The following is a 25,048-nucleotide window of genomic DNA, read 5'->3' on the forward strand; positions in this document are numbered from 1 at the left end:
ACCTGGAAATTTCTTCCAATTTAAATTCCTTGTCTTCTAATGTCCCTTTTCCCCAGGGAAGCCTGGACTGATTGAGCTGCCTAGCCCCTACTAAATCAAGACTTCCCTCTACACCGTGCTCTTTGCCTCCATGGCACTTGTCACAGTCATGATTAAATGTGTAATTATTTAATGTCAGTCTCTCAGTATGGACCATGAGCGTCATAGAGACAAATTATTTCAGTCATGTTCCCAACTATAACCCCAGTATCTAGCCCAGTGTCTGGTGCACAGTCATGGCTCAGTAAATGTCAGTTGAATAAGTGGACACAGAATTCCACCTCTTCTCACTCAGAGAAGCGAGCCTCCTACTTTCCCCTCCAACCCTAACTCTCCCTAACTCTCCCTTTGATGTGACAGTGTAGAGGTCACACACTGCAGCTGTGCCCTGATCTAAGCCCAAGTCCACCTTCCTGGGGGTGGGGGGGTCCCAGATCCGGGGAAACCATAGGCAGGGAAAAACTGTAAAGCATTTCTTGGCTCTGCTCACCCACCGTGACAGAATGCACAGATGTGCTTGTGCTCTTGCTCACTCGTGTTCACTCTCTTGTGCCCCCCTCCCCGCCGCGCTCTCCCTCTCTCTCTCTCTCATGTGTTCAAGGCCTGCCCTGCAGCCACTCCCCTGGTGCCAAATCCTTCCCTCATAGTGACCTAACTCTCTCCATGGATTTTTTCCCATTCATTCAGGCAAGAAATATTTATTGAGGAACTCTGGGTGCCAAAGGGTGCCAAGGATCACCTAATAGACTGTGTGTGTGTCAGGGTGTCCCCCCCAAAAAAAACCCCAGAAAAAGTGTCATACTTCCAAATTCCAACAAAGCAGGGAAATAGTCACGGTGGGAAAAATCCAAGTTGGGTTGGAATTCCTTCAGGTCCTTTAGAGGTTAGTTTTTTTTAACAGTTATCGAGCACGTCATGTTTTCCTCAGTGCTTGGACTGTCTGAAGGTGGTAACTAGGTGCTCTAGTGGGAGGCAGGCAGACCCTGTCCCACTGCACACAGCTACAGCACCAGGGACAGGGCCGCCGGGGCTGCCATGCAGAGGCCCCTAGGCTGCTCTGGGTGGGCTTAGGCATCCCCTCTGACAAATTTTATTCATGTTACCAAAGCAGAGGTTGGGAACTGGCAGTCTAGAGAACAGTGTCTGTACCGGATTTGCTGTGAGAGGGAGCTTGAGGAATTAGGGAAGTGTCTCAGAAAAGGTTTGATTTTTATAGACGGTACAAGGCAAGCAAGAGTGCTCAGCAGAGGAATTTTTCCAAAGGATTTGCAAATATTACATGTTCTGATCCTACGGGCCATCTTTTTGCATGGGACAGAGACACAGGGTGCTAGATCTGGGTTCCCTGGGAGAGGACAGGAGGGGTGTGGCCTGGGCTGGCCCCAGAGGCTGTACTCACCACCCCACTCTCTCTGCAGCTCCCAGAATGGCGATGAGACCGGCACGTGGCCCAACAACCAGTTTGACACGGAGATGCTGCAGGCCATGATCCTGGCCTCTGCCAGTGGTGAGTTGTGCCCCTCTGGGTGTGGGGTTTGGGGTGGTCCTGCAGCCGCCAGGCCTCAAGACTGGCTATCCACCTGCCTGGCGTCTCTGGATCTTTCAGCTGCTCTGAGGGGACTCCTCATTCCTGGACAGAAAGCCAGGTGGAGAAACAGCTGAGGGTCCCAGGATGCCTCGAGGGGAGTGGGAAAGGAAAGATGTATTGAGGGGGTGTAGGCAGTAGTGTTGAGTCCAGCTTCAGGGGGCAGCATCGGTGGGACCCTCGTTCTGCCACTTACTGTCTTTGGGAATTTGATCCGTTTGCTTAATCTCACTAACCCTTCTTCAGCCAAGAAAATGGAGGCAGTGGCCTCCAGGGGGTTGTCTTGAGGATTACATGAGATGCTTCCATAGAGCACAAAGCTGTGGGCCTGGCACCCGCAAGCCTTCCATCCATGCAAGTGGGTGCGAGAGAATGCACTTGGACCTGTGAGACCCCTTCTCTTTTTTGTTGCCCACACCTGCAGAGCAGGATTTTGATTTTCCTAGAGGGCTAACAAAGAACTTCACATGCAAGAAAGATTCAGCCGATGACTGTTGTCCCTGAAGAGTCAAAAGCGGCCTGAGCAGGGGAAACAGAACACCAGAATGATATTCGTACTTAGGAGCACAGGCTTTGGAGGCAGGCCAACCCAGATTCAAATCCTGGCACCCATGCTCAGCTGTGAGTCCTCAAGGAAGGGACTCAGCCCCTGGGGGCCTCAGTTTCACTGACTGTAAATCGAGGACTTTGACAGATCTGACTGTGGTGTTGTGAGGGCCAAATGTAAGGCCTTAACACAAGAATGACAGAGTAAGGGCTGGATACGCAGTGGTGAAAACTGATTAATTCTTATCCTTATTGACCCGTAGAAGGCAGAATTAGAGTAATGCCTATTAATAAGGACTAGTTGCAGGCGCAGCAAATCCTAGGCTTCCTTGGAGGCCGTCAGAGGACGAAGGCACTGGGCTTACATGGTGGCGTGCAAACCCCGGCCTCTAGCATGTGCGGAGGGCTGGCAGGGAACCAGGTGGAATCAGAACAGTGACCACTGAGGTCGTACCTGGGTACTGTCCCGGGTACACGCTTGGCAAACTTGATGGGCCTCCCACCAACTAATCCCCTTACCAGCTCTGCAAGGCCTGTCTGTGATGACTTATATGACAAATGAGAGAACTGAGAAATCCCTTGCTCCAAGGTCCCTGTTTAGAGCTGCAGATGGGTGATTCTAACGCAGTCCGACTCCCAGGTTCATGCCTTTTCTTCTGCAGTGACCACGTCTGCCTTTAGATGCAGCCTACGTTTCCCTTTAGCTGAGTAGGAGCAGAGACTGAACTCCCTCCTATTGTCCTGCTCAGACTAGAGGTGCCAGATAAAATACAGGATGCCCAGTTAATTTTAACTTCATGTAAACAACAAATAGTATTTTAGCATAAGTAGGCCCCAAACATTAGTACTGGGACATACTGTATAAAAAATGGCTCATTTTTAATCTGAAGTTCAAATTTATTCGGGCACACTGCATTTATTTTTGTTAAATCTGGCAAGCCTTTCCCAGATGTCTGTGAGGCTGAGTGAAGCCAGGCCCATGGTAGGTGAAGGGGGAGAGGAAGAGGGAAGTGACAGGGGAGGCCAGCCTTCTGGGACAGAGCTGGCCCAGGTCTGGGGGGCTGTACTCCTGGAGAGGCCAGATAGTATGAAAGAGGCAGGCGGGTGAGTCTGGGAGATGCCAAGTCAGGTTCTTGAGGAAAGTAAACAGACAGTCAGGTATATTTAAGCTGTTGTGGTTTTTTAGTGTTAAGGCCAGGAAACAGGCTTTTTGGCCTGAATCCAGATTAAAAAAAAAACAGAAATGGAATCAGTATTTATGGCCCACAAACTTCCTGGGTCACTGCAGGCTGGCTCCCCTGTCAGGGCTCCAGCCCCCTGGCCCACACAGCAGCTGACCTGAGCATAAGTTTGGGCCTTGGGGAATGGACCCAGAGGGTTGAAGTGGCAGGGTCAGGCCCTACTCTCAACTTTCGCACCCACTTCCCTGCCCTGAAGCCTGGAAAGTGTCCTGGAGTCCAGCCCATCCTGGCGCTAGGGGCTGCTGAGGGGGAGTAAGTAAGAAGGAAAGTAAGTACACTTGGGACGCTTTTTAAATAAACATTTGGGGGAAGTGTGTTTTCAAGGAGGCTCTGGTTTGTGGTTCAACTGGCCCTCATCTAGCTTGACCAGGCCTCCCTGTCCCGAGGTGCTGTCTCAGCCCTGGGTTGGGGTGGGAAGGGAAAAGGGGGGAGGGCGTTCGGGTGCCAGGCGCTGGAGAGGAGGCCAGAGCTGCTTCCACCTTCACGCCAGAGCTGTTTGCTTTGCTTTGGTTTGAAGATTTTATTTTTAAGTAATCTCTACACCCGACACGGGGCTCAAACTCCCAACCGCAAGATCGGGAGTCACGTGCTCACTGACTGAGCCAGCCAGGCACCCCTTTCTTGCTTCCTTTTAAAGAATGTTTCTCTTGGGAATAGACAAGATCTCGGTCCCTGCTCACTGTGTGTGTTGGAGGAGTAGAAGGAGGGGCCACTGAAGAATTGATTCTACAGAAGGCCAGAGCCTTCTATAGAATCAGTCTACAGTCTACCTTCTCCCTCTCAGATTTATAGATGGGGAAACAGAGGCCTGAATGATGCAGGGCCTCTGCCAAGGTCACGCAGTATTTTTAGTGGCAGAGCTGACCAGAAGGAACTCACATGTCAGCCTTTTTTGTCTTAGGCTCTGGGTTTGCACATCATCTCCCTTGTTGGTCCAGCCCAGCCTCAGTGCCCCCCTCCCACAGTACCTGGGCCAACGTCAGGCCTGTGCTTCTGGTGAGAGGTGGCAACAACTGGCTTAGTCATTTCCACCCCCTTGGGGTGCTCCTTAGAGATCTAGGGCCGTGCAGGATGTGGGCGGGCCTGGCCTCTAGTTATCCAGTCAAGCCCTTCATGCCCTTCTGTTCCTGCCTCCCTTCTTCCTGTTTCTCCCCATTTATTTCCCTTTCGTGTGTGTGTGTGTGTGTGTGTGTGTGTGTGTGTGTGTGTGTGTCTCCCTCCCTCCCTCTCTCTCTCTGGCTCCTCTGAAGTCTCTCCCCTTTAGCCCCTAAATCACTCTGGAATCCTGGCTCTTTGAAGCTGAATCTGGGCCCCCTTCCCCTCCCTTCCCAGGCTGGATGAGGGATGCTGGAGGGGAGGGTGAACTTGGCTCCCTCCTGGAGTTAATTAGGGAAAACATGGAAAAGTCAGTGAAATGAAGGGGCTGGGGGAGGGGACCAGCCTGGAGAAAGAGAAGGGAGTGGGCAGCTGCTCCCTCCCACCCAGCCTCTCTTTCACACGTGCCCCCAAAGCCCTCACATCCTGGGATTTGGGACTTGGAATGGAGGTTGTAGAAACCTGAGCGCGCGGGGGGGGGGGGGGGGGGGGGCAGAAAGACGGGGGCTCCTCCTTCCTGTCTCTGTCCCTGTCTCCTCTCCCCTCCCCCTCTGGTGCTGGTCTAGAAAATAGATCCAGTCTGTTTCTCAATCCCTGGTTAGTGTCCCAGGATTAGTCAGCCTCCGTGTCTTTAGTCACCCTCTCTGCCCACTCCCAGGGTCTAGGGTGGAGTAAAGAGAGGCCTGGAGGAGAGCTCATCTGCCAGCCGGGCCGGGAATTCCCGGGGCTTTAACCCTCCCGCTGCCAGACGAGTCCCGCAGAAGCCCTGGTGAGCTCAGGCTGCGGCGTGGAAAGTCCTGGTTTTGCCTGCCTGCCCAGTCAGGCAGCGTGTGGAGTAGAAGTTGCTCACACCGCGTGTGGCCGTGAGGCTGATGCGGCCGCACCTCACAATGAGCACTTAGCACATGCCTGGGCACGCACCAAGCATTGTCTCATTTAAGCCTCGCAAAAACCCAGTGAGGTAAGTGAGTCTGCGCTTCTCTACCTTCAGTGTGCATCAAAATCACTTGGAAATCTTGGTAAAATGCAGATTCTGTGTCTCCTTTTCCAACAAGCGCCCAGGGTGATGCGGAGCTGGAGCCTGCATTTTACTTCCCTAGACCCCATTTCTTCTTGGGTCCAGTGGGAAGCTGGGCTTGAGGTGTCCTCTGGTGTCACCCAGCTCTGAAACTGTGAGCCTGTGTCTGCATCGTAACCCGCAGTCTGCTCCCAGGAGCATCTTCTTCGCCTCCTAGAACACCGCTCAGCCCTGCCTTCCCTCTCGCTCCGCTCTCTGCAGAGGGACGGGGTCCATGCTGCTGGAGGTGGTGGTGACTCTGCCCGACAGTGGACAGTGGATGCTTAAATACACGCAGCCACCCCGGCTTTAACCCGTGCCACCTGCTATGGCTTTGAGTTGGTCTTTTACCTTCTCTGGGCCTTGCTTTCCTCATCTGTGAAGTGGGGATAAATACCCCTGTCTGGCTGGGTGGTCTTAGGGAGGTGAAAGCCACTGTGCCCGTGCACTCCCTAACCCCGCACTAACTACAGAACTGCCCAATACCCGCGCTGCGGGAGCTGGCCCGAGGGTAGAAGGACCAACAGGTCCTGGTTACAGCCCCCCAGGAGCTCTTGATCGGTGTGGCCACCAGAGGGGCTCCCTGGAGAAGGGTTAGGGCAAGAATTGATAGCTTTTACCTCAGCCCTGAGAAAAGTAACAGCTAGCATGTTTTAAGCCCTTACCGTGTAATAGGCGCTCTTCTGGGTGCTTTATATACATCATAATTTTGGTCAGCCTTAACCAAAACCTGAAGAGGCAGATGCTACTTTTAACCTGTTTCACAGATCAGAAAACTGAGGAGACATAGGGGAGTTTAGGTAGACTTGCCCCAAATCAGTTAGTGGGTAAGAGAGCTGGGAATCAAATCTGGGCTGTCTCACTTACATCTGCCCCTTGTGAAGAGAGAGGACGTTCCCAGGGCTCGGCGGGGTTGGGGCCGGTGCTTGGCAGGCCTTCATTAACTGGCTGTGCTCTAACAGAGTGACTGTTGGGGACCCAGAGTTTAGCTCCTGACCTTCCTCTGTCTCTTGCAGAAGCTGCTGATGGGAGCTCCACCCTGGGAGGGGGCGCTGGCACCATGGGCTTAAGTGCCCGCTACGGGCCTCAGTTTACCCTGCAGCACGTGCCCGACTACCGCCAGAACGTCTACATCCCGGGCAGCAATGCCACGCTGACCAGCGCAGCCGGCAAGCGAGACGGCAAGGCCCCTGCAGGTGGCAACGGCAACAAGAAGAAGTCAGGCAAAAAGGAGAAGAAGTAACGTGGAGGCCGGGCCCAGAGCCACAGGGCAGCTTCCCTCCCCGACCAGCCCAGTCTCTCCTTACCTGTACCCCGGCCTCGGATTTTCAGGGCTCACCCCCAGGATACTGGTAGGGATCCAGGCCATGCTCCCCTTGGGAAACAGAAACAAGTGCCCAGTCAACACCCCCCTCTCTGCCTCCAAGGGATTGAATATGCAAAGGGAGTTCTGCTGGGAACCCCCGTCCAATCAATTGCTGTGCCCATGGGGGTAGTGGGGTTCGTGTAGACGACATTTATCACACCCCGTTTAGTTACAGCTGAACTCTGCCATCTTCCAAATTTAATCAGGCCCATCTACCGTCCCCTGCCTCCCTCCTGCCCACCCCACCCCACGCCCCTCAGCGGCCCCTCTTTCTCAAGGAAGGTGGTTGGGGTGTTGAGGTACCTGGTGACCTAAAAAGGCTCATAGTTCTGAAGAGTTGGAAGGGCATAATAACTTGTAGGCCTCTCCAATTCTCAGACTTCCCCCAAAGCATGGTTTGGTGCCAGTCCTTTCATCTCCTTCCAGAGCCCAAGACCAAGTTCAAGTTTTGGGAGACATGGTCACGATTCCCATGGTACTGATGCTTGCTGGATTTAGGGAGGGCACTTTGCTACCATGCCTCTTCCCAAAGCCCTCGGGACCAGTCTTTTGTTCTGTTTTTCACTGTTTGATGTTCCCACTGCATGCTGTGACTTCCCTTGCCCCAAAAGAGAGACTTCTCGCTGCATGTTCTAAGACGGTATGGGGTGGCAAGATAAAGAAGGGAAGGGTGTGGGTGTGGGTGTGGGGGACGGACAAAGCTTGCCTTACCGCTTGTCAGGGTCTTGTAGAAGGCTCTGTATGTCCCCAGGGTACTGGCCAGATCCCCAGTTCCAGCCATGAACCAAGTACCAGGCTGGACCCTCGTTTTCCCACATGAAGGCAGTAAACTTTGGGCTGAGCTTTTAGCATCAGTGGATTTCAGCGGGCATCACAGTCAAAGGTTTGAGGATGTTTAGGACCAGGTCCCCTGGAGAGGTCAGAGGGCCCTCTGTGGGTGCTGGGTACTCCAGAGGTGCCCCTGGTAGAAGCAGCAGTGTGGCCCCAGCAGCAAGGGAGGGTCAGCTGGGCCATTCTTGGCCCTTGGGCTGGGGAGGCATGGAGCTAGAGCTGGGGCCGTGGACAGGAAGTCTCAGCCCCGGACCAGGGCCCCCGCACAGGGCCCCCGCACTCCCCAAGCCTCCGTTCCTTCATTCTGCCAGGTGCCATTTCTTCCCTGTGAAGGCCACTGCCCAGGCCCCCCCCCCAAGTCTGCCCCCTAGTGGCCAGAGCCTGGTTAAAGTCCCCCAGTGCCTCCTTGTGCATAGACCTTTCTCGGCCCACCCCAGTCCCGCCAGAGCCCCACCCCAGCCCTAACGGTAGTGTAGAGCCCCCTCCCTCTTTCGGCTGGTGTAGAATAGCCAATAGTGTAGTGCGGTGTGCTTTTCCGTGGGGGCGGGTGGGCGGAGGGCTGCGCGCAGCCGTCTGCCCTTGAATCCGCCTGCGGCGGCCCGTGCTGTGTTTTGTGCTGTGTCCTCGCGCTGCGGCGACCCCCTCCCCGGTACTGACTCCTAGAAGTGCTTCTCTTCGCATAGTCACGTAGCTTTCCCACCCACTCCCCTTCCTGTGTCTCACGCAAGTTTTATACTCTAATATTTATATGGCTTTTTTTCTTTGGAAAAAAAAAATTAAAAGGTTTCTTCTGAAAGGTTGAACGGTTCTGTGTAAGGGATGGAGGCTCCTGGCATGTGTGGATGAAGCGGCGAGCTAAGCGGAGGGTGCTGGAGGAAGGGCGCGATCGCCAGGCGATGACTGTGTGCGCGTCCTGGTTTTGTGTCGTTGCCCGTGAGTCTGTGTCTGTCAGGTGTGGCTGTGGATGCTTGCAGCACTGTTGTGCAAACGTAACAGTCCAAGTGACGGTGATCGGTCTCCCGTTGTGTGTAATCGGCTTCTGGGTCTGTTGTGGAGGCGGGCGTTTCGGAGCGCAAGGTCGGTGTGTGGCGTTTGTGCGCTCGCGCCGTCTCCCGTACGGCTCCCGGTTCCCGGCGCCAGTGAGGACGCTCCGGGGCGGGGGCGGGAGTGCGTTGGCAGCGGCTGGAAAGGCTGGAAACCGGGTGGGGGACATTTCCTCAGTTCCCGCCTCTTCCCTGCTAAAATGAACAGCCCGAGCGTCCTTGTGGGCTTCTCCGGAGGAGGGTGGATTCTCCTCTGCCCATTCCCTGCCAGCCCCGCTGCCTAGTGAGTTTGGGAACACTGTGGGAGTGGGAGGGCATGCCGGAGGCGGTTCTCCACTAGCCTGGGCCTCAGTTTACCCATCTGGAATTCACCTTCCCACTCCCTGCAGCAAAGCCAAGGAAATTGGAAGGTTTCATCCCTGTCGCTGGGGAGGGGGGCCGTGGTGTCGAGGGGACTGAAAAGTGTGCAGGAAATGAGATTGCCCGCAGACCCAGATCGTCCTCCCTCCTTCCTTTCCCCCTCTCCCCCTCCTTTTCCATTCGCTCTTCAGTTAGTCAGTCGTCCTCCCCTTCCCTCCTCCTCTGCCTGCTTCCTTGAAGCACAGTGGGCTTCGAGGTTGCTGCAGCCGGAGGAGCTGCAGGAAGTACAGAGGGGAGAAGGCGGAGCGGAAGGACAGAAACACAGACCCACTGGGGTTATCGGGGTGGCGGGGGGGGGGGGGAAGTCAGTGAGGGGATGCCTAACGGCCCGGTGGAAGGAGGCTGTCTCTGGGCTTCCTCTGCGCATCGGCTCAGAGCCGGGTCACATGTTCTGCCAGCTTCACCCCCCCCCAAGCCTGTCGTCATGGAAACCAAGCCTTCCAACTAGGCATCTGGAGGCGACTCTCTTGCGTGGGAGGAAGGGTGGTGTGCGCGGTTCGCGATGCAAGCAGGGTTTTGTTTCTGCGAGCCAGGCTGCAGAGGGCGGGGTGCTGGCTGCCTGGGTTCTATTCCGGGCCGGCAGTAGACTGGCAGAGCGCGTGAGCAGCTGTGGTTGGTCCCCTAACTGGTATGTGCGCCTGTAAAGCTCTGAGCCAGAAACGTGTGGCCTCCGGTGGGGGAGAAGGAGGCAGGCAACCCACCCCCACATCCCCCTGCCGAGATGGGGAGCCAGCTGCCCAGGTTCCAGGGCTATTTAAAAGGCTTTTATTTCCAGGTCTAGAGCCTGTCCGAATGGTTTTGTGGTCCTCTTCGGGCCTTTGCTCCCTATTCTGAGTCTGCTCATAGCTTGTAAGGTTCCTTTGTGCAGGTCCCAACGTGTGCAAGTGTGGCTCTGAGCAGCAAGTTGCCTGGAGCATGACCTCTGGCTTCTGACCTCTGCTGGCAGGCTCAGGTTTCCTTCCACCCCAGTGTTTCTCTAGTCTCAAGTGTGGTCTGTGGCCACCAAAAAGGGCTGGGGGGGGTGGAGATAGAAGAGGGGAGATGGGTGAATGGTTCCCTCAGTAAGAGAGGCACATAGCAGGGGCATGAGGAGGTGGGGGGGGGGGCAAGCCCCCAGGCAGCAACGTGGAGGCAGGGGTGGGGCAGAACTGTGGCCCCATTTCTTTAGGGCCAACAAATACAAGTGGCAGAAGCTGAAGCAGGGTGTTTGGCACATGATAGGTACCTTCAACTTTTTGACACTGATTTGTTAGGTCAACCAGGGCTTTGGAAAACAGCTTAAACTCACAAAGGAGGCAGTAAGGTAGTACTGTTTCAATGCTTTATTAACAGTTGGAAACAAACCCAATACACTGGAGGTGATGACATCCCAGAAGCCCAAGGGGCAAGGGAAAAAGGTTTGCATTTTTTTTTTTAAATTTTTTATTAAATGCATCCTAGCAAAAGTAGATTAAAAAAGAAAGGGTCAAAGCCCCAGATGTCAGCGAGGAGGAGGAAGGGACCCAGGGAGGCAGCCTCCCCGCTCCCCCCGCCTTCCAGGGAAGAGCTCAAAGGAGCTGCTGTTGCTCCTTCACACGCAGGCAGCTGTAGCAACCAGCACCCCAGTTCCTGGCCTGAAGCCCTCCCTGTAGGAACCCTTAGGTCGGCTAAGTTCCCCCTGTGCTCCAACAACTCTCATCCTGGGTCAAGCCCTAACCCTGTCATTCTCTCTCCCTACCTGTGGTGGGAAGCTAAAAGCACAAGGAGGGCAAAGAATCTGAGCTTCCTGGAGCGGGGCCTACTGAACAGTTTTGGCCTGCCCACTGTTCAGAAGGGAGCGGGGCATGCTGTGTGGCCGCACTCGTGTGCTTCCTTGCCCAGTGTCCAGTTAGCATTTGCACATTTGGCTTGATAAATATATTAAATTTATAAAAACTCTGTGGTCTCAGAGCTCCCACTATTCTCAGGCCTGGTCCAGCTCTACCAGAGAAGAGCTTCCTCCTGCCCCAAAACTGGATAATGGGAGAGAGAATCTGCACTGGCCTCAAGGGCCCAGAAGGCTTTAGGGCTGACGTGGAGGTCCAGGGTCTTGCTCAGGATTGAGGCCTGTGGGGAGAAATCCCAGGGTCGCTGGGACCTGCCATCAGAGCCTTTTACATTATGGAGGGGAAAGGGGGAAGGAATATTTTCTTTAAAAAAAAAAAAATCTCATATAAAAATAGATCCATTTGCAAAACAATTTTCAGCCAGGAGGCTCCACCTCCCATTTCCTTGGAGACAGAGGGTGAGGTGTTGGGATGGTCACAGTACAGCCCATACTCCCGATGAGATGCACCAAAGCTCTGGGGAAGGTGTGAGGAGTGACCGTGGCTGGGTAGCCTGGGGCAGGGGTATAGTTCACAGAGGCAGGGTGCTCAAACATGGCAGCAGGCTGGGGACAGGTCCCATGATGTCTCTGTACCCTGCCTCCCCACAGGCTCTTGGCTTTTTGTTCTGGGAGGCCCTTCCCAGGAAGATGCGGTAAGTAAGGGTGGGGTTTGCTCCCCACTTCTCCAGGCATGGCTCCCACTGCCACACCACTAGTAATAAATAACAACCAGGAGAGAGAAGAGCAGAGCAGAGGTGACAGGAGGGATAGAGCCCGAAGGTTCACAAGCCCCATGCTGTTCTCAGAGCTGGAGAAACCACAAAAGAAAAGCACAAACCCAGCAAGATTGACCCCGGTGAAATGCAAGCCCACTGGAAAGGCGGGAGCTGGGAGAGCAGGTGGGGCCTGGTCTGAGACAAGGCCTCGGTGGCAGAGAGGAGACACTGGGGGTTAAGGCAGCAACCACAGAGCCTGCTTTGGTAATACACACGGCCAGGGCGGGCTGGCTCGGGCTCCGGCCTCCCCCGCCCCCCCACTGCCCATTCCTGGGGGCCTCCAGGCAGCTGAAGCATGTGTGACGCACAAGAGCGCGGCAGGCCAGAGTAGAAGGGTCAGGGGAGTGGGAGCAACCATCCCAGAGGACTATTTCCGTGACCCTTTAGGCACAGGCTGCAGGGCCAGACAGTCCGGGGTGCCCGGGAGCTGCTGTGGCCACAGGACCCAGCTCAGTTTGCGCGGCCAACCAACTCCCTGGTTTCCTCCAGGGTCGTGGGGACTCCCTCACTGTTCTTGGCCACCTTAGAAGGAAGAGCAGTCATGGCGTCGTCCTTGGTCAGCTCCGAGGCTAGCAGGGATGTGACTGCACAGCCGGCCTTCCTGTTGGCTGCAGAAAGGACATGAGAGAGCTTGTCCACAGAAGGCCCGATCTCTAATCCCTTTCCGACTCTGTAGCAGACATTCAGCCCAAAGCCATGCAAAGGGGGCTGCACCGTCTGGTCCAGAGAGGCCCGTATTTTAAAGAAGGGGTGGGGGGCAGAGATCCAAGAACAAGTGGAACAGACTTTCTAGGTGCAGAGAATCTAAGGGCAGGGTGCAAGCCATGTGCTTGCTTTCCTGGGTGGAAACTGCACAGGTTTGAATATAGTGAGACAGACACAATGGGGTTCAAGTTTGCCGTGTAAAACTTGAGAAATCAAGTACTCGAAATGCATTTTCTCATCACCGGGTTGTTGAAATTAAATAGACCCAGGCTTCGTAATGAGTAGTATTTTTGTTTTCTTGGCAGTCTCCAGGAATCTCCCAGGCCCAAACCATTTTGAGCCAGCCCTGGGGAGGGCGGTCCCAAGCAGAGGAAGGCCCTCTGCAGGCTGCCTGGGGCGACTCCTGCAACGAGGGGCAAAGCAGCCATGCAGGGACCTCGCCTGCGTGTCCCTCTCCCGGCTATTCCACCAGCCCTCCTGCCCTCTCCCCACGCCCACATGCCCAGCCCTTTCCCCCCTCTTCAAGGGTAGCAGTGGGATATGCATGCCAAGGGCCCTACAAGGTATGTACGTGGCTGTGGGGGTGGGTGGGTCAGGAAAGGTATGTCAGGGAAGACAGAGCTGGGGTCAAGGACGGGCCCCTACAAAGAAATCTCAGCCCGGTGCGCTAAGGGATGGTGAAGCTCCAGTTGTCATCTTGAACAGGAAGAGAAGAACCAATCAATCCATGAGTTTCTGGTCTAACTTCTGGGAGCCATCCCTAAGATTCTCACATTAATTTATGGAATGCAGATTTATGGCCCCAGTATCTTCAACACAAAGGCAGTTTCTTGGGACTGTGCCCTACAAACAGCACGGAGAGACCACACGTACACACAGCCGCCTGCCTGGGCTGAAAGAAGCCAGACACAAAGGCCACATGTGCTAGGATTCCATTTCTACGAAATGTCTAGAATGGGCACATCCAGGGAGAAAGAGATTCATGACCGCCAGGGGCTGGGGAAATGACTGCTCATGGGGATGGGGTTTCTTTCTGGGGTGATGACAATATTCTGGAATTAGATAGTGGTGATATTTGCACAAACTTGTAAATATATTAAAGACCACTGAAGTATATACTTTAAAAAGGGTAAATTTTAAGCATCTGATTTATACCTCAAACCCCACTTGCTGGGTCATGGGAAGGATGGAGCAAGCAGTGCCTAAGCCTTAAAGAAGCAGGGACACGTGAAAGGAGCCTCGAGCTCCCACAGGAAGACCGCAGGATGGGGGCAGCTTCGGGACACGCGCAGGAAGGGCAAGGCCCAGAGGAGGCGGTGAACAAAGCGCCCAGAACACCTGTGCCTTGTCTAGACCAGCAAGAAGCTTTAGGCAGGGCAGAAGCCAAACAGGGTCGAACGGTGCAGCTTTCCAGCAGGGCTGTCCGGCTCCCCAGAAATGTGACGCAGCACCACTGTGTTCACACATCAGAGGCCACCCGCAGGTCAGGGAGCACACAGCATGCTCACAGGTTACCAATGTATGGGTCTCCTCCTCCAACTCCTCCTCCCAGGGGCACAAGGGCTCGTCTAACAAGAGGAGAAGGCAGAGTGAAGGCCCTGACTGACCAGCACAAGGGCTCATCATCTGGCTCCAGGTGGAAGGAATATGACCCAGACCCCAGGCCGTTCACACAAGCCACTCCTTGGATTATGAAACATGCTCTGGCCTCAGGGACTGGCAGGAGAGGAAAAGGAGCCCACTAGAGTGTGACTAGGAAGGTCTACAGGTAGGTTATTCTATCTTCTTGGTGTCTCCAGCAAAGTCTTCTTCAGCCCCATTTAGTTTCAGCTCTTTTCTGAAGGACTCCCTTCTCTAGGACCCTACTTCTCATGCCTAGAAAGGCAGTGGCTTGATGGCACTTTGGTGTTCCTGTGCAGTCTCTAGCAGTTGAGAAAATATTGCTACTTGTGTGTGACTAAAGGGGTGTGTTTATGTTGAAAGAATTTCTGACTCCAGACCCCAGAAGAAAAAGGACACTGGGTCTTCAGAGACACCTGTCCTGGGCAACATGGGAAAGTCAGAGTTCAAGTGTGACATGTCTTGTGTTGTTTCTCTTCGGTTTCTTCCTTTACGAGGATACCAGCTGTACCTCATCAAGCACTGTTTCTACATTTTCTAGATTCCAAAAGATTCTGAAACATTACCGATTTCACGAAAACTAAGAGTGGATGGTAGGTGGGGAGAAAACCAAAACTTCCCTTTTAAGCCTGGAAGGTAGGTATACTGGGGATGTCCATGAAGTGGCCTAAGATCAGAACCAGAAATGAGAAAGCTCTTGTTGGAACTGGAAAGAGAATCAACAGAATGGAAGAATCCCAGTTTCCACTTTGTCTTCAGGGCCACAATTATACTCAACAGTTTGAACAATCCGGAGCAACTCACTCTTCTCCTCCTTTCCCTAGAGACTATTGACAAGTAGCCATAGAAGCAGATAAATAATTTGTATTAGATCAGGGAGGATTATTAACTCACAGGAGAATGGTCTCATAGCCTGTGGGGAAAAGGGAACCATCTTGAGACACTGCTCAAGCTCTCTGAAGCCAGATTCCTAGACATTCGGGTGGGCTAGGATAAAACCACCGGCAAAATCCACCAACCATATATAACACCAGTACAGATGAATGAGAAAAAGGTCAATGATTTGGAAAAAGACATTTATAAAACAGAGGCTAGAAACTGCTCCTGAAGAGGAAGAGTTCTTGTTAATAAGCTTCCTTAGGGGAGAGGAAACTAGGACAGATGGGGCAGTCATTACTGTCCGAAAGAACTCATTTCCGTCTAAAAGTCACCTAATTATAATTCCTGTCCTATTTGCACAAAAGCAGAGGGAGAAGAGGTGGTGGTGGAGGAAACACTCTTCCCCTTCTATAGACAGGTAGTCCTCAGAAACTCCCCGAAGCACCCGTAGCATCTCCCGTGCTCTCTTCGCTCGAAGGTATGGAAGAACACCTCTGGCCTCCACAGAGGGGTCACTGTGAGAGAGAGTCCTCTCCTGTCCATCAAGGAGGCTTAGTGGCAACAGCCCTGGACTTGGAATCACAAAAGGGGGCTAGAGTTCTCGCTCTGGCATCAGCCAGCTCTGTAGGGCTGGGCCAGCCGGAGCTTCTCCGGCTCTTAAGTGCCTTCCTCTATGTGGAGGTCAGATGCTAATCACTGGAGGCCTTTAGAGGCTCTCCAGACTCTATGGTTCTGTTGGTGGAGGTGGAGCTCAGAGGGAAGGAAAGGAAGAGAAAGACCAATCTCTTGCCTTGACTTTTATCCCAGTGAGCAGATGGCCTGTATAGAGGCCACAATTCAGACATGGAGATAAAGTTGAGTCATTAAAACCACACTCTGACTCAATCATCAGCTTGAAATAGTAGCTGTGATACAATCACATGGATTCTTCTCCTTGACACTCAAACCACTGTCCTCCCGCACCCTGCAGATCCCTTTTAATGACCAGCCCCTGAGAGTAACTCTCCTCTTCCAGCTCAATGCTGCTTTGTGTGCTCTGTACTCGGTCTACGCTCCCTCAGGTCTCCAGAGACCGGAAGACTTTTTTTTTTTTTTTTAAACATGCCTTTAAATCCTATGGACAAGGCCAGTGTCTTTGAGGCAGCGACAGCTGCCTCCCTGGGACTGAGGCGGCCTGTGAGGCAGATCTGCTTGCTTGTGCTTCAGTTTGTTGGCTCAAGGCAATTGGCCACAAGGAACCGTCAGAGGCGGTCAAGGGGTGAACCAGCTAAGTCCAGCAGCCGCTGAGGGAAACCCACAGCCTTTATAGTTTGAGAATAGGGCCTTCTGAGTCCAGCCCCTTTCTTGTCTTCTCTTAATTCTATTGCTGCTGGACAAAACAAAGTTATTAAAGCTGGAAAAGACCCAAGAGACCATTTTAGTCTAACTCATGAAAAAACTGAGTCCCCAAAACTTGTCTAAGGTACCCTAGACAGCATCAGATTTAGACTTGACTTTGGGGCTTTTGATCTCTACCTAATCCGATGCTCTTCAGACTGTGATAGAGGAGTTTTTATGTTTGAAAGCGTGAGGCCACATCACTTCACAGCATGTGAATGCACCACCTAAGCGGCATACCAGAGTAACCAGAAAGGTCTCCCCGGAGAGATTCTCCCAGATACTTTCAGCCCTGTTCTGTGAACCTACAACCCAGAAAGATTAGATTACAGGATGCAACCAATTTAAAAAGTATGTGCTTCTCTGCTTCAGTATCTCCTAGTATCAGTCTCCTATTCCTTCTTGCACTGGGGAACAGCACTTTGACTAATTTAGATCCTCTGCTGAAAGGTTATGTTCCAACAAAATCCCTGCTTCCTCTGCCTGTTGAGTTCTGGTTTCCTTCTTGGGAAGAAGTAGAGAATGGGGCCTCCCCCGCAGAGGAAAGCCATTGATGTCTGGCTGCCTGTGTACAGGAAGCATCTGGGATTCTAGTAGTTTCATAGGAAGAGGCTTAAAAAGGGAATTCCCCACCAAGAGTCGGATGCAGGTTGGCATTTAGCTGAGAGTGTGAACAGTGAGATGCAATATACTTTCATTTGGCTAGAAATGCCTAATGTAAGGCCACATTGGGAGGGGGGTAAAAAACATTCTCCTAAGAACCTCTAAAAACTAAACAAAAGAAATACTACTAGCTGCACTCTCTGCCCAAACACCAATCTATATGGTTTAACACACTATGCCAGGAAATTCTAAGCCCATCATAACCACCTCTCCTCCCACTACACAGCCTGCCAAGAGGATGCCAGAAGATGGGGAAGACTTGTAACTAGGGATTCTCCTATTTAGGGAACGTTCTGAAGTCATATGGAAGAGCCCTCAGAAGGGAATTTTCCTTTGGGAATTCAGAGTACAGGCAGAAATAGACAGCAACCTTTGGGACACTAAGTATATGTGGGCTAGCATGCTCTACACCCCTGATCCGGAGAACCCCTGTCCAGGCTATGACAGGTACTGTAAGCCCTACAGAGGCCAAAGCAAGCTACCCAACTCCTCCTGTCAGTAACCTTAAAGGTCTTATCAAACAGACCTACAGAACAGCCCAGCCAGGGAACAGGGAACACAGCTTTCACTCTCGCAAGGAGAAACCCTTCATGACTGCCTTTTCTGTTATTCCCACCCTTCAACCCAGGAAAGCAGCCCTCACTCCCAGTTCAAAAGGGCCCTCACCAGACACAACAGTGCAGGTCAGTCCCACATGAGGGACAGTGCTGGCTGTAGTACCTTCTCCTGGACTAGTCTCTTGGCCACCGTGTGCTTCCTTCTAAGGAAGCTTATCCACTGATCCTTCCCCACACTAATGCCGGGATCATTTGTCCTCCTATCCCATAATTCTTCTTGGAGGCTCTGACTCCACTTAATCCACTGAAATCTTCAGAGGGTGGGGAGAGGAGGTTGTGGGGGAGTCAATGGGTAAGACAAAAGCAGTGCAGGCTAACTGCACCCAAGGGCAGGGTAATTCTCGGACAGAGACAGTTCTTCCATTGGATTGCTCCTCTATATTACTACATCTGAGGATAATGATGTCTAATCTCCTCTCTATATTTTTTCTGCTTGTGAAGTTGAGTAGGGCTCTTACTTCCTACATCTAATGTACACTTTTATATTTAGCTCAGTTTTTGCTCATACCCACAAACACCCACCCAAATCTCTCTGTCCTGCACCATGGTTCACTTGTTGCAGGTTTCTGCTTCAAGAATGGGGAGAAATGCAGTCATCATCAGATATAATAGATCTGTTTTCAGATCGAAAACCTAGTTCTCCAAGTCCCTGCTTTCTAACTTAGGAGGCAGAGGGCTGGACAACCCACTCTTGACACAGGGACTATTGTGAGGAAGTTCCTAAACCTTCAGAGCATCTTTACCTGTTCTTCAGCTCACGACAAGCAGGACCAGGAGCAGAGGGACCTCACCCCTTCCACACGCCCAGGCTGGGCTCCAGCTGTTTACTTACCCTGACGGGGTCCTCTCTTCCGTCGGAATGCTGCGCCTGTCTGCAGAGCTTCCAGAAGACTATCCATCACACCGGTCTCATCACCCTCTGTCACGAACAAAGATGGAGATGTAAGCTCTTCAGCCTGAGCAGCATACAGTGTTGAGTCACACACCAACTGTATGACTGTTGCCTGGCTTACCCGTCGCCCACAGTGGCTCAGGACTCAGAGCAGACACAGGGCTCAACCTCGAGCCTCACAGCCCATGTTCACTTGCATCTGTTTGACAGTGGTTCAAAGAAAAGGTTTCACTGCCTGCTAACCAATGCAAACCTTGGGATATTTCCTTGCAGTCCCCTCCTTCCCATCCCACCCGGGACAGCACAGAGAGTTGCAGAACTGCCCAACTCCAATTCCAGTTTCAGCACAGAGATTGAGATTATGAAATTAATATGCAACAATATCACTTGCTCTTTTCCTTAAGTGTTTCACTCTAATTCCTATAAACACATCAGGGAGAGCCTGGTTCCAGTTTCAGAGCAGGGCTGAGGAAAAAGGAGAGACCTGCCCCAATCAAGATTGAATTTTACTCAAGTACTGCCCCTTGTGGCTGCATCTTCCAGAAGCCAGCTCAGCATGTAGGGGGAGCATCCTGGCTGGAATAGAAAGAGTTAATGTAGGGTCCCTGTTCCAGCCTGGCTCTGTTTCCATGGCAACAGCTCTGGGTAGTGAAATCTGAAACTGAAATCCCAAGGAGCCTGCAGGCTAGCTTCAGGGCTGGGCTCACTGCTCCCAGTGCCACCTGCTGGCTGAACATCACCAGTGCAGCTGACCTACATTTCGACCTCATTTGCTTGCCTTTGGGACCAGGACCAGGGCTTGCTGCCCCACCAGATAAACAGGGTGCAGCCCTCATCCTGCATGTCCGCTGGACTCCACCTTCCCCTGATGCATCCTAGACAGTACCTGGGGACAAACCGTGGCCACCAGGGGAGAATGGGGGAAGGTAAAGGATACTGGGTGTGGGCTTCAACAGCATTAGCAGTAGAATAAAATTTGTGGCTTGTATATAACTGTAGTAAACAACTGTGGAACTGCTTCCCAGAAAAGTATCAAAAAAGAAAAAAATGTGTTCAGCTCCTTCAGGTCACTAGCCTTACCACAATAGGAGCTGCCAAAGAAAAGTCCTTGGGAGCAAGAGGTGCTAGAGCAGCTCTGGCCTCTTGTGCTCAGCAAAGCACTCTGATTCTTGCCAGACTTGGCAGCCCTAAGAACCCCCTTTTTTTTTTTAGTTTAAATTCAATTAGCCCACATATAGTACATCATTAGTTTCAGATGTAGTGTTCAATAATTCATCAGTTGCGTATAACACCCAGTGCTCATCACATCATGTGCCCGCCTTAATGCCCAACACCCAGTTACCCCATGCCCCCCCCACCCTTTACTTAGATTGCTCATACTGCCTCAAGGTCAAGAAGGGTGGCATCAGCTCAGTGCCATGCACAGTGTATGCTATATTCCTGCTACCCACAGAAGGAGCAGATGGGGGGGGGCAGGAAGGCAGCAAAGACAGGAAACAGAAGGCCAGTAATTGAGCCCATATGTTTCAACAAAGACATACTTCTGGTAGCGAAACAGATCCTGCTAAAGAGAAGAGAGAGTGGCCAGCTCCCATGCCCCCTGCTCCAGAAGTTCAGTCCCTTTATAACCTTGTAGGTATGCGCAGTTGTGCGTGTACACAGTGTGTACAACTGTGCGGAGGTACTGAGCACACAGTACTTAGGGAACATAAGCAGACAAGGAGGACAAGCCACCAGTGTTAAGACAGGAGCAAGGCCAGGAAAACATTTTGGGGAAAAGAATGAAAGATGTAGTAGAAAGAACAAAAACGGGCCAGAAGACCATTTGGCCAGGCAGAAGAGTCCATGTTACAGCAATACTAAACCCACTGGGAGATGAGACATAACGCAGGAACTAGCGGGGGGGGGGGGGGGGGGGGGGGCGGCGAGCATGGAGCGCTGGAAGCGCGTGCAGGGGAGCTGAGGTTCAAGTTCAGCACCAGGCTCTTGGAGGTAAAAGGCTGCCAACAATCTTTTGCCAGGAGCTGAGCTCAGACGTGAGCTGTTTTCTCTGGCCTCGAGATTCTAGGCAGAGAAGCCCTGCAAATATTCCTGTTTCAACCCATCAGCCCTTCTCCGCTTCTTACCTGCGTTCATGTCTATGAGCTGCTCCCTCTTCTGCTGCTTCTCGAGCCGCTCCTTCTCCGCCTTCTCCTTGGCGAGTTTTGCTCGCCGCATCTTTTCCTCTGTCTCCCGCCGCTTCTGGTTCTCCTTGACTGCTTGCTGTGGAGGAAAACAAAACAAAACAAAACACGTGGGCATGCGTGCACTTACACATAAGCCCACCCCACACCAAGCAATGTGGAAAGTGAGAAATGTCCACAGAAGATTCAGTCGGCAGGTAACCCTGGCTCACCACAAACATATTCTTAAAGTTGTGCAGATCCATAAAGAATTCTTCCACCGTCACCTTCTTGGGGTCAAAGAGGAAGTACTCTCCCAGCTCCTTATAGAGGGTCTCCATGTTAGAGTGCATCATCCGCAGTTTGTTATACTGCTCCTGGGCGTCCCTCACGAAGCTGTGCAGCCCGGGAGTCAAGGACCAAGGCCAAGAAGCAGACCCACCGCACTAGCCCCGAAGAACATGCAGAGATGCATGCCGGCAGGCACGACGATGTTCAACACGACACTGTAAGAGCAAAGGCGAGAAGCAATCGAAATATCCCAAACAGGGGACTGGTAAACCATAAACCATGGTTCCCCGACAGAATAGGGGGTGGCAGTTAAAGGGGTGGTTCTGCATATCCTGCTGTGGAGCCAGGGCTAAGAACCAGGATGTGCAAAAAGCAACACAACACAGTTTTTGTTTAAAATAAACTCATGAGGTGAAAATGAGAAGTCCAGTGGCAGTGGTTACCTTTGGGAAGTGGAGAGAGACGAGAATACATATGTGTGTGTGTGTGGTGTGTGTGCACTTGTGTGCAGTGGAGATGGGGCAGAGGGCAAGGGATCAGGGAGGAATTTTAGTGGTGTGCTTACCACAACAATGAGAATGCTTTCAAGAACTATGTATTTAATGAAAAGAATTTTTAAGAGTTTTTTTAAAGAAGGAAAAATTATCTATCACCAGATCTCTCCTGCTCCACCCCCCAGCCCCGGGACATTTTCCTTCCCTTCCTAGAAAGCATCCTAGGAACTCCCTCCTCGTAAGAAAGGATATTGTCATTTTTTCAACAAACTTGTCTCTCTCATCTGTGGCAGCTGGGAAATTCTGAACATCACGTTCCACATCAGCAATCTGTTTCTTCATCTGATCTAGGTTCTTCTGCAAGTTTTCAGCAGAAACTAAAGGAGACACAAAAAGAGAAAGCAAGAGTTTATTCCCAGTCCCCAGACCCTCAGCTTCCGCTCGTTGGGGCCCGGCATCAGTGTACTCTCACGTCCTCTCCTCCAGATGTTCCACACATTGCACTTTTCATCATTCCACTTAGACTGTAAGTTACGTGATGCCTGAACCTCCAGCCTCCACAAGAAGAAGAGAGGCTTCATTTAACAAGAACCTGTGAAATCCCCTGGGATCTTGGTCTCATTTATTTTAGAGAACAGAGCTTGGGAGGAAGGAGCTATACATAGAAATACAGAGGAAGGGCAGAAATCTGTTCCCGTTTCTACTGAATGCAGCTTTTTCTGTGCCTCATTCCAGGATGGTGAGGCCTGATTTTTGTCAATCTAGTCCATGCTTTCTGAATAAAAAGAACCGCTAAGCTAGACTAAAAACACCTGCCTTTCTTCCAGTTGTTTTTTAGTGTTTGGTGTCTCCCCAGGAAAGAAAGAATGCTTCTCACTTCTGTACATGAAGTCCTCCCTTCTGCCTGATAATCCTCTCCCCCATGGCCTAGACATCACGCCTACACCCTTCCCCTTTCCCACCTAAAATAGGCAGAACTGAAAACTAAGACCTAGACCGTGTCTTATTTCCGTCCCGATGCAGAGATTTTGGGAGCCTGGAACAGCCTTCCAGTTTCACCTCAACCTGCCCCACCTCGACTGGCTTTCTCCACATGGGCAAGCTCATCTGGAAACTTCAGGACATCAGGATAGTCATTCTCACACGACTCAGCCAAGAAGTGCAACAATGTCATCTTCTGATCTGTGGACTTGGTATCTCGAAGCTTGGGGGAAGAGGAGAAACGTGTTAGTCCTGACACGCCCAAGATCCCCTGAGGCCAACAGCAGTTTGCCACATGGTGCCCACAGAGGCCAGCGGCCTTCCCTTCTGTCGTTCTGCTCTAATCAGCTGGCTCACCTTACAGAGGAAGCTGATGTTGAAGCCGAAAGCACCAGCATTCCTGGAGCCAGCATTCATATAGTTTCCAACAAGCAAGGTAATCTCCAGGAGGCTAGAGAAGCTCTCACTCTTTCGTAACTCCTCACACGCGGCAGTCACAGAAACGATCTCTGGCTTAATATTCTCCACTTGCTCACTGAACTGTAGCTTGAAGAGGATGGCGTTGAGGCGAGGCCGCAGGCGGGGCACAGTGCCCATCTGGTGGGGAAGACAAGCAGTTCCAGGATGGCCAACAGGTAGAGCAGGTCAGAAAAAACATACAGGCTTGAGCCTCGCATGGGGGGCCGTGAGTTCCAGAGTATGGAAGAGAAAGGAAGAGAGGTTCAGACTAGACGAGAGGCGAGGAGCAAGCACCCCAGCTGCTTCAGGGGAGGAGGGCAGGAAGGGGGTCCAAGAAGAGCTTCTTGCCACAGGCCTCACTCACCACCACACCAAACTGCTCCGACTCGGCCAGATCATCATATTCATCCTTCAGTTCGGAGAGCATTTTTAACTGCTCTGGCTCTGGCATCTGCTTAATGAGGTTCTGAAAGAGAGAAGGGACGGTCTCATGAGCTGATAGCTTGAGCCTCCTGTCAGTCCCCTACTTTGCCCAAGGACCACAAAGAAGGAAACAGGGGCTGGGGGTCAGGGCAGCTAGTGAGATGGCAGGACTTTTGAAAAATATACCAGAAATAATCTAACCACCAGAGAGATGGATGCTGACCCAAAGCCAGCATTCTGTAAAGCACCAATCTAGAGGACCTCACACTCCAAAGAGATGAGGCCAGTGTACCGTGGCACGAACAGCCAGCTCCCACAGACAATCTTGCTCCTTACCTGGATCATAGACTCAGTCAGAACACTCTCATTCACCTCCAGGATGACATTCTTAATCTCTTGATAGGCCATGCGGAAGGAACCCAGAAAGATGGCTGCCAGAAAATGAGATATCAAGACACATTCTTCTCAGTCTCCTCTCCCTTCCAGCCTATCTATAAACCTCTGCTGGCCTATTTGCCTAAGAGTTTTCTTTTAAAGTCACTATCAGAAACCTCCACCAGCTCTCCACTACCTGGGTAGTTAAAGTCCAAGTTCCTGAGTCCGACATCTAAGGTTCCCACCTCCCAGCTTTCTCTCTCATGAACGCCCCACATTTATGTCACATGCCAGCTACCCTGTTCTAAGCACCACATTCTACGAACACTGTGGCTCCTGGCCTTTGCTCACACAGGAAGATTTTGATCTTCTCTCTATATATACATCCAAGATACTCACCCCACTCTATTTTTAGTTTCCCACTCCCATGACTCCATCCTCAAAGCTGCCACTGCCTTCAAATGCTCTGATTCTTAAATTGCCATATCCTGTTCACCAACAAACACTTCCTGTCTTCCAGTTCTCTAGCCTCTGGAATGGCCCTTCAACCCCATCAGTGAGCGCTGACCACTCCGTTTTCTTCGGATGTACGAGTTCTACTTTGCCTTCTCTCCTTCACCTAGACCTACAGTCTATAGCTTCGCCTGATCTCTACTATTACTGCCATCTCTGTTACTACTGCTCCTATTATTGTTTCCTTCTCCTTCCAATTCCTGGTTGATCCAGCCATGTCATCTCTCCCCTTGCACCTGGGGTGATGAACACTGCTGGCAAAGACTCTGCAGATCACAGTTCACCTGGAGTGGCGCCAACAATAGTGATACACTCAGCGCCACCGAGCAGTCCTTTGTGTGTCCCTACTCTACGCTAGGCTCTTTTAGAAGCTCCTCCAAAGTATCCCCATTCTCCCAACTGTCCCACCACTGCCGATTTAAAAAAAAAAAAAAAATCTTCTTCCTCTTCACTGGGAAAAAAACCCCAGCATTCTCTTACGCACTGGGGGCTCCCAGCTGGAGCCAAGCCAGAAAAGGCTTGGGTAAGGACTATTTGGAATTATCCAGGAGAAAACGTGTGCCAACACTTGTGTAAGCTTATCAGCAACTACACCCATGTACTCGTCCTTTTCTTAGATTTCAGTAGAACAGGTGGCCCTGAGGACCTTTTCCTTCAGGATATACACATAACCAAGTTTCTACTGTCTTAAAAACAAAAAACCAAAAACCTTGACCTGATATTCCTCCTTTTTGAGGATATTCTTTCCCTCA

The 25,048-nt window shown here is 51.9% G+C and overlaps 2 protein-coding genes across 10 annotated transcripts in view; one reads left to right on the forward strand and one right to left on the reverse strand.

Annotated features, from left to right (window-relative positions):
- LOC114200660 (protocadherin gamma-C3) overlaps positions 1–8,556 on the forward strand; it is a 155,738-nt gene extending 147,182 nt beyond the window's left edge. For all 8 annotated transcript variants that reach the window (XM_088023286.1, XM_088023289.1, XM_088023288.1 and 5 more), the window contains exons 3-4: positions 1,458–1,546; positions 6,580–8,556. In XM_088023286.1, the coding sequence (XP_087879412.1) occupies positions 1,458–1,546; positions 6,580–6,806 (316 nt within the window). In that variant the 3' untranslated portion in view covers positions 6,807–8,556. The remainder of the gene's footprint in view (positions 1–1,457; positions 1,547–6,579) is intronic.
- A 1,974-nt stretch (positions 8,557–10,530) lies between these two features.
- DIAPH1 (diaphanous related formin 1) overlaps positions 10,531–25,048 on the reverse strand; it is a 93,853-nt gene continuing 79,335 nt past the window's right edge. For both annotated transcript variants that reach the window (XM_088023292.1, XM_088023291.1), the window contains 9 exons: positions 23,745–23,839; positions 23,350–23,451; positions 22,884–23,123; positions 22,620–22,749; positions 21,797–21,922; positions 20,994–21,157; positions 20,725–20,860; positions 18,539–18,625; positions 10,531–12,453 (listed from right to left, as the gene is read on the reverse strand). In XM_088023292.1, coding sequence (XP_087879418.1) covers positions 12,296–12,453; positions 18,539–18,625; positions 20,725–20,860; positions 20,994–21,157; positions 21,797–21,922; positions 22,620–22,749; positions 22,884–23,123; positions 23,350–23,451; positions 23,745–23,839 — 1,238 coding nt within the window. In that variant the 3' untranslated portion in view covers positions 10,531–12,295. The remainder of the gene's footprint in view (positions 12,454–18,538; positions 18,626–20,724; positions 20,861–20,993; positions 21,158–21,796; positions 21,923–22,619; positions 22,750–22,883; positions 23,124–23,349; positions 23,452–23,744; positions 23,840–25,048) is intronic.

Source organism: Eumetopias jubatus, unplaced genomic scaffold (assembly GCF_037043125.1).
Source record: "Eumetopias jubatus isolate StellerSeaLion01/CBP00866 unplaced genomic scaffold, mEumJub1_p1.0 scaffold_5, whole genome shotgun sequence".
NCBI classification, from domain to species: Eukaryota; Metazoa; Chordata; class Mammalia; order Carnivora; family Otariidae; genus Eumetopias; species Eumetopias jubatus.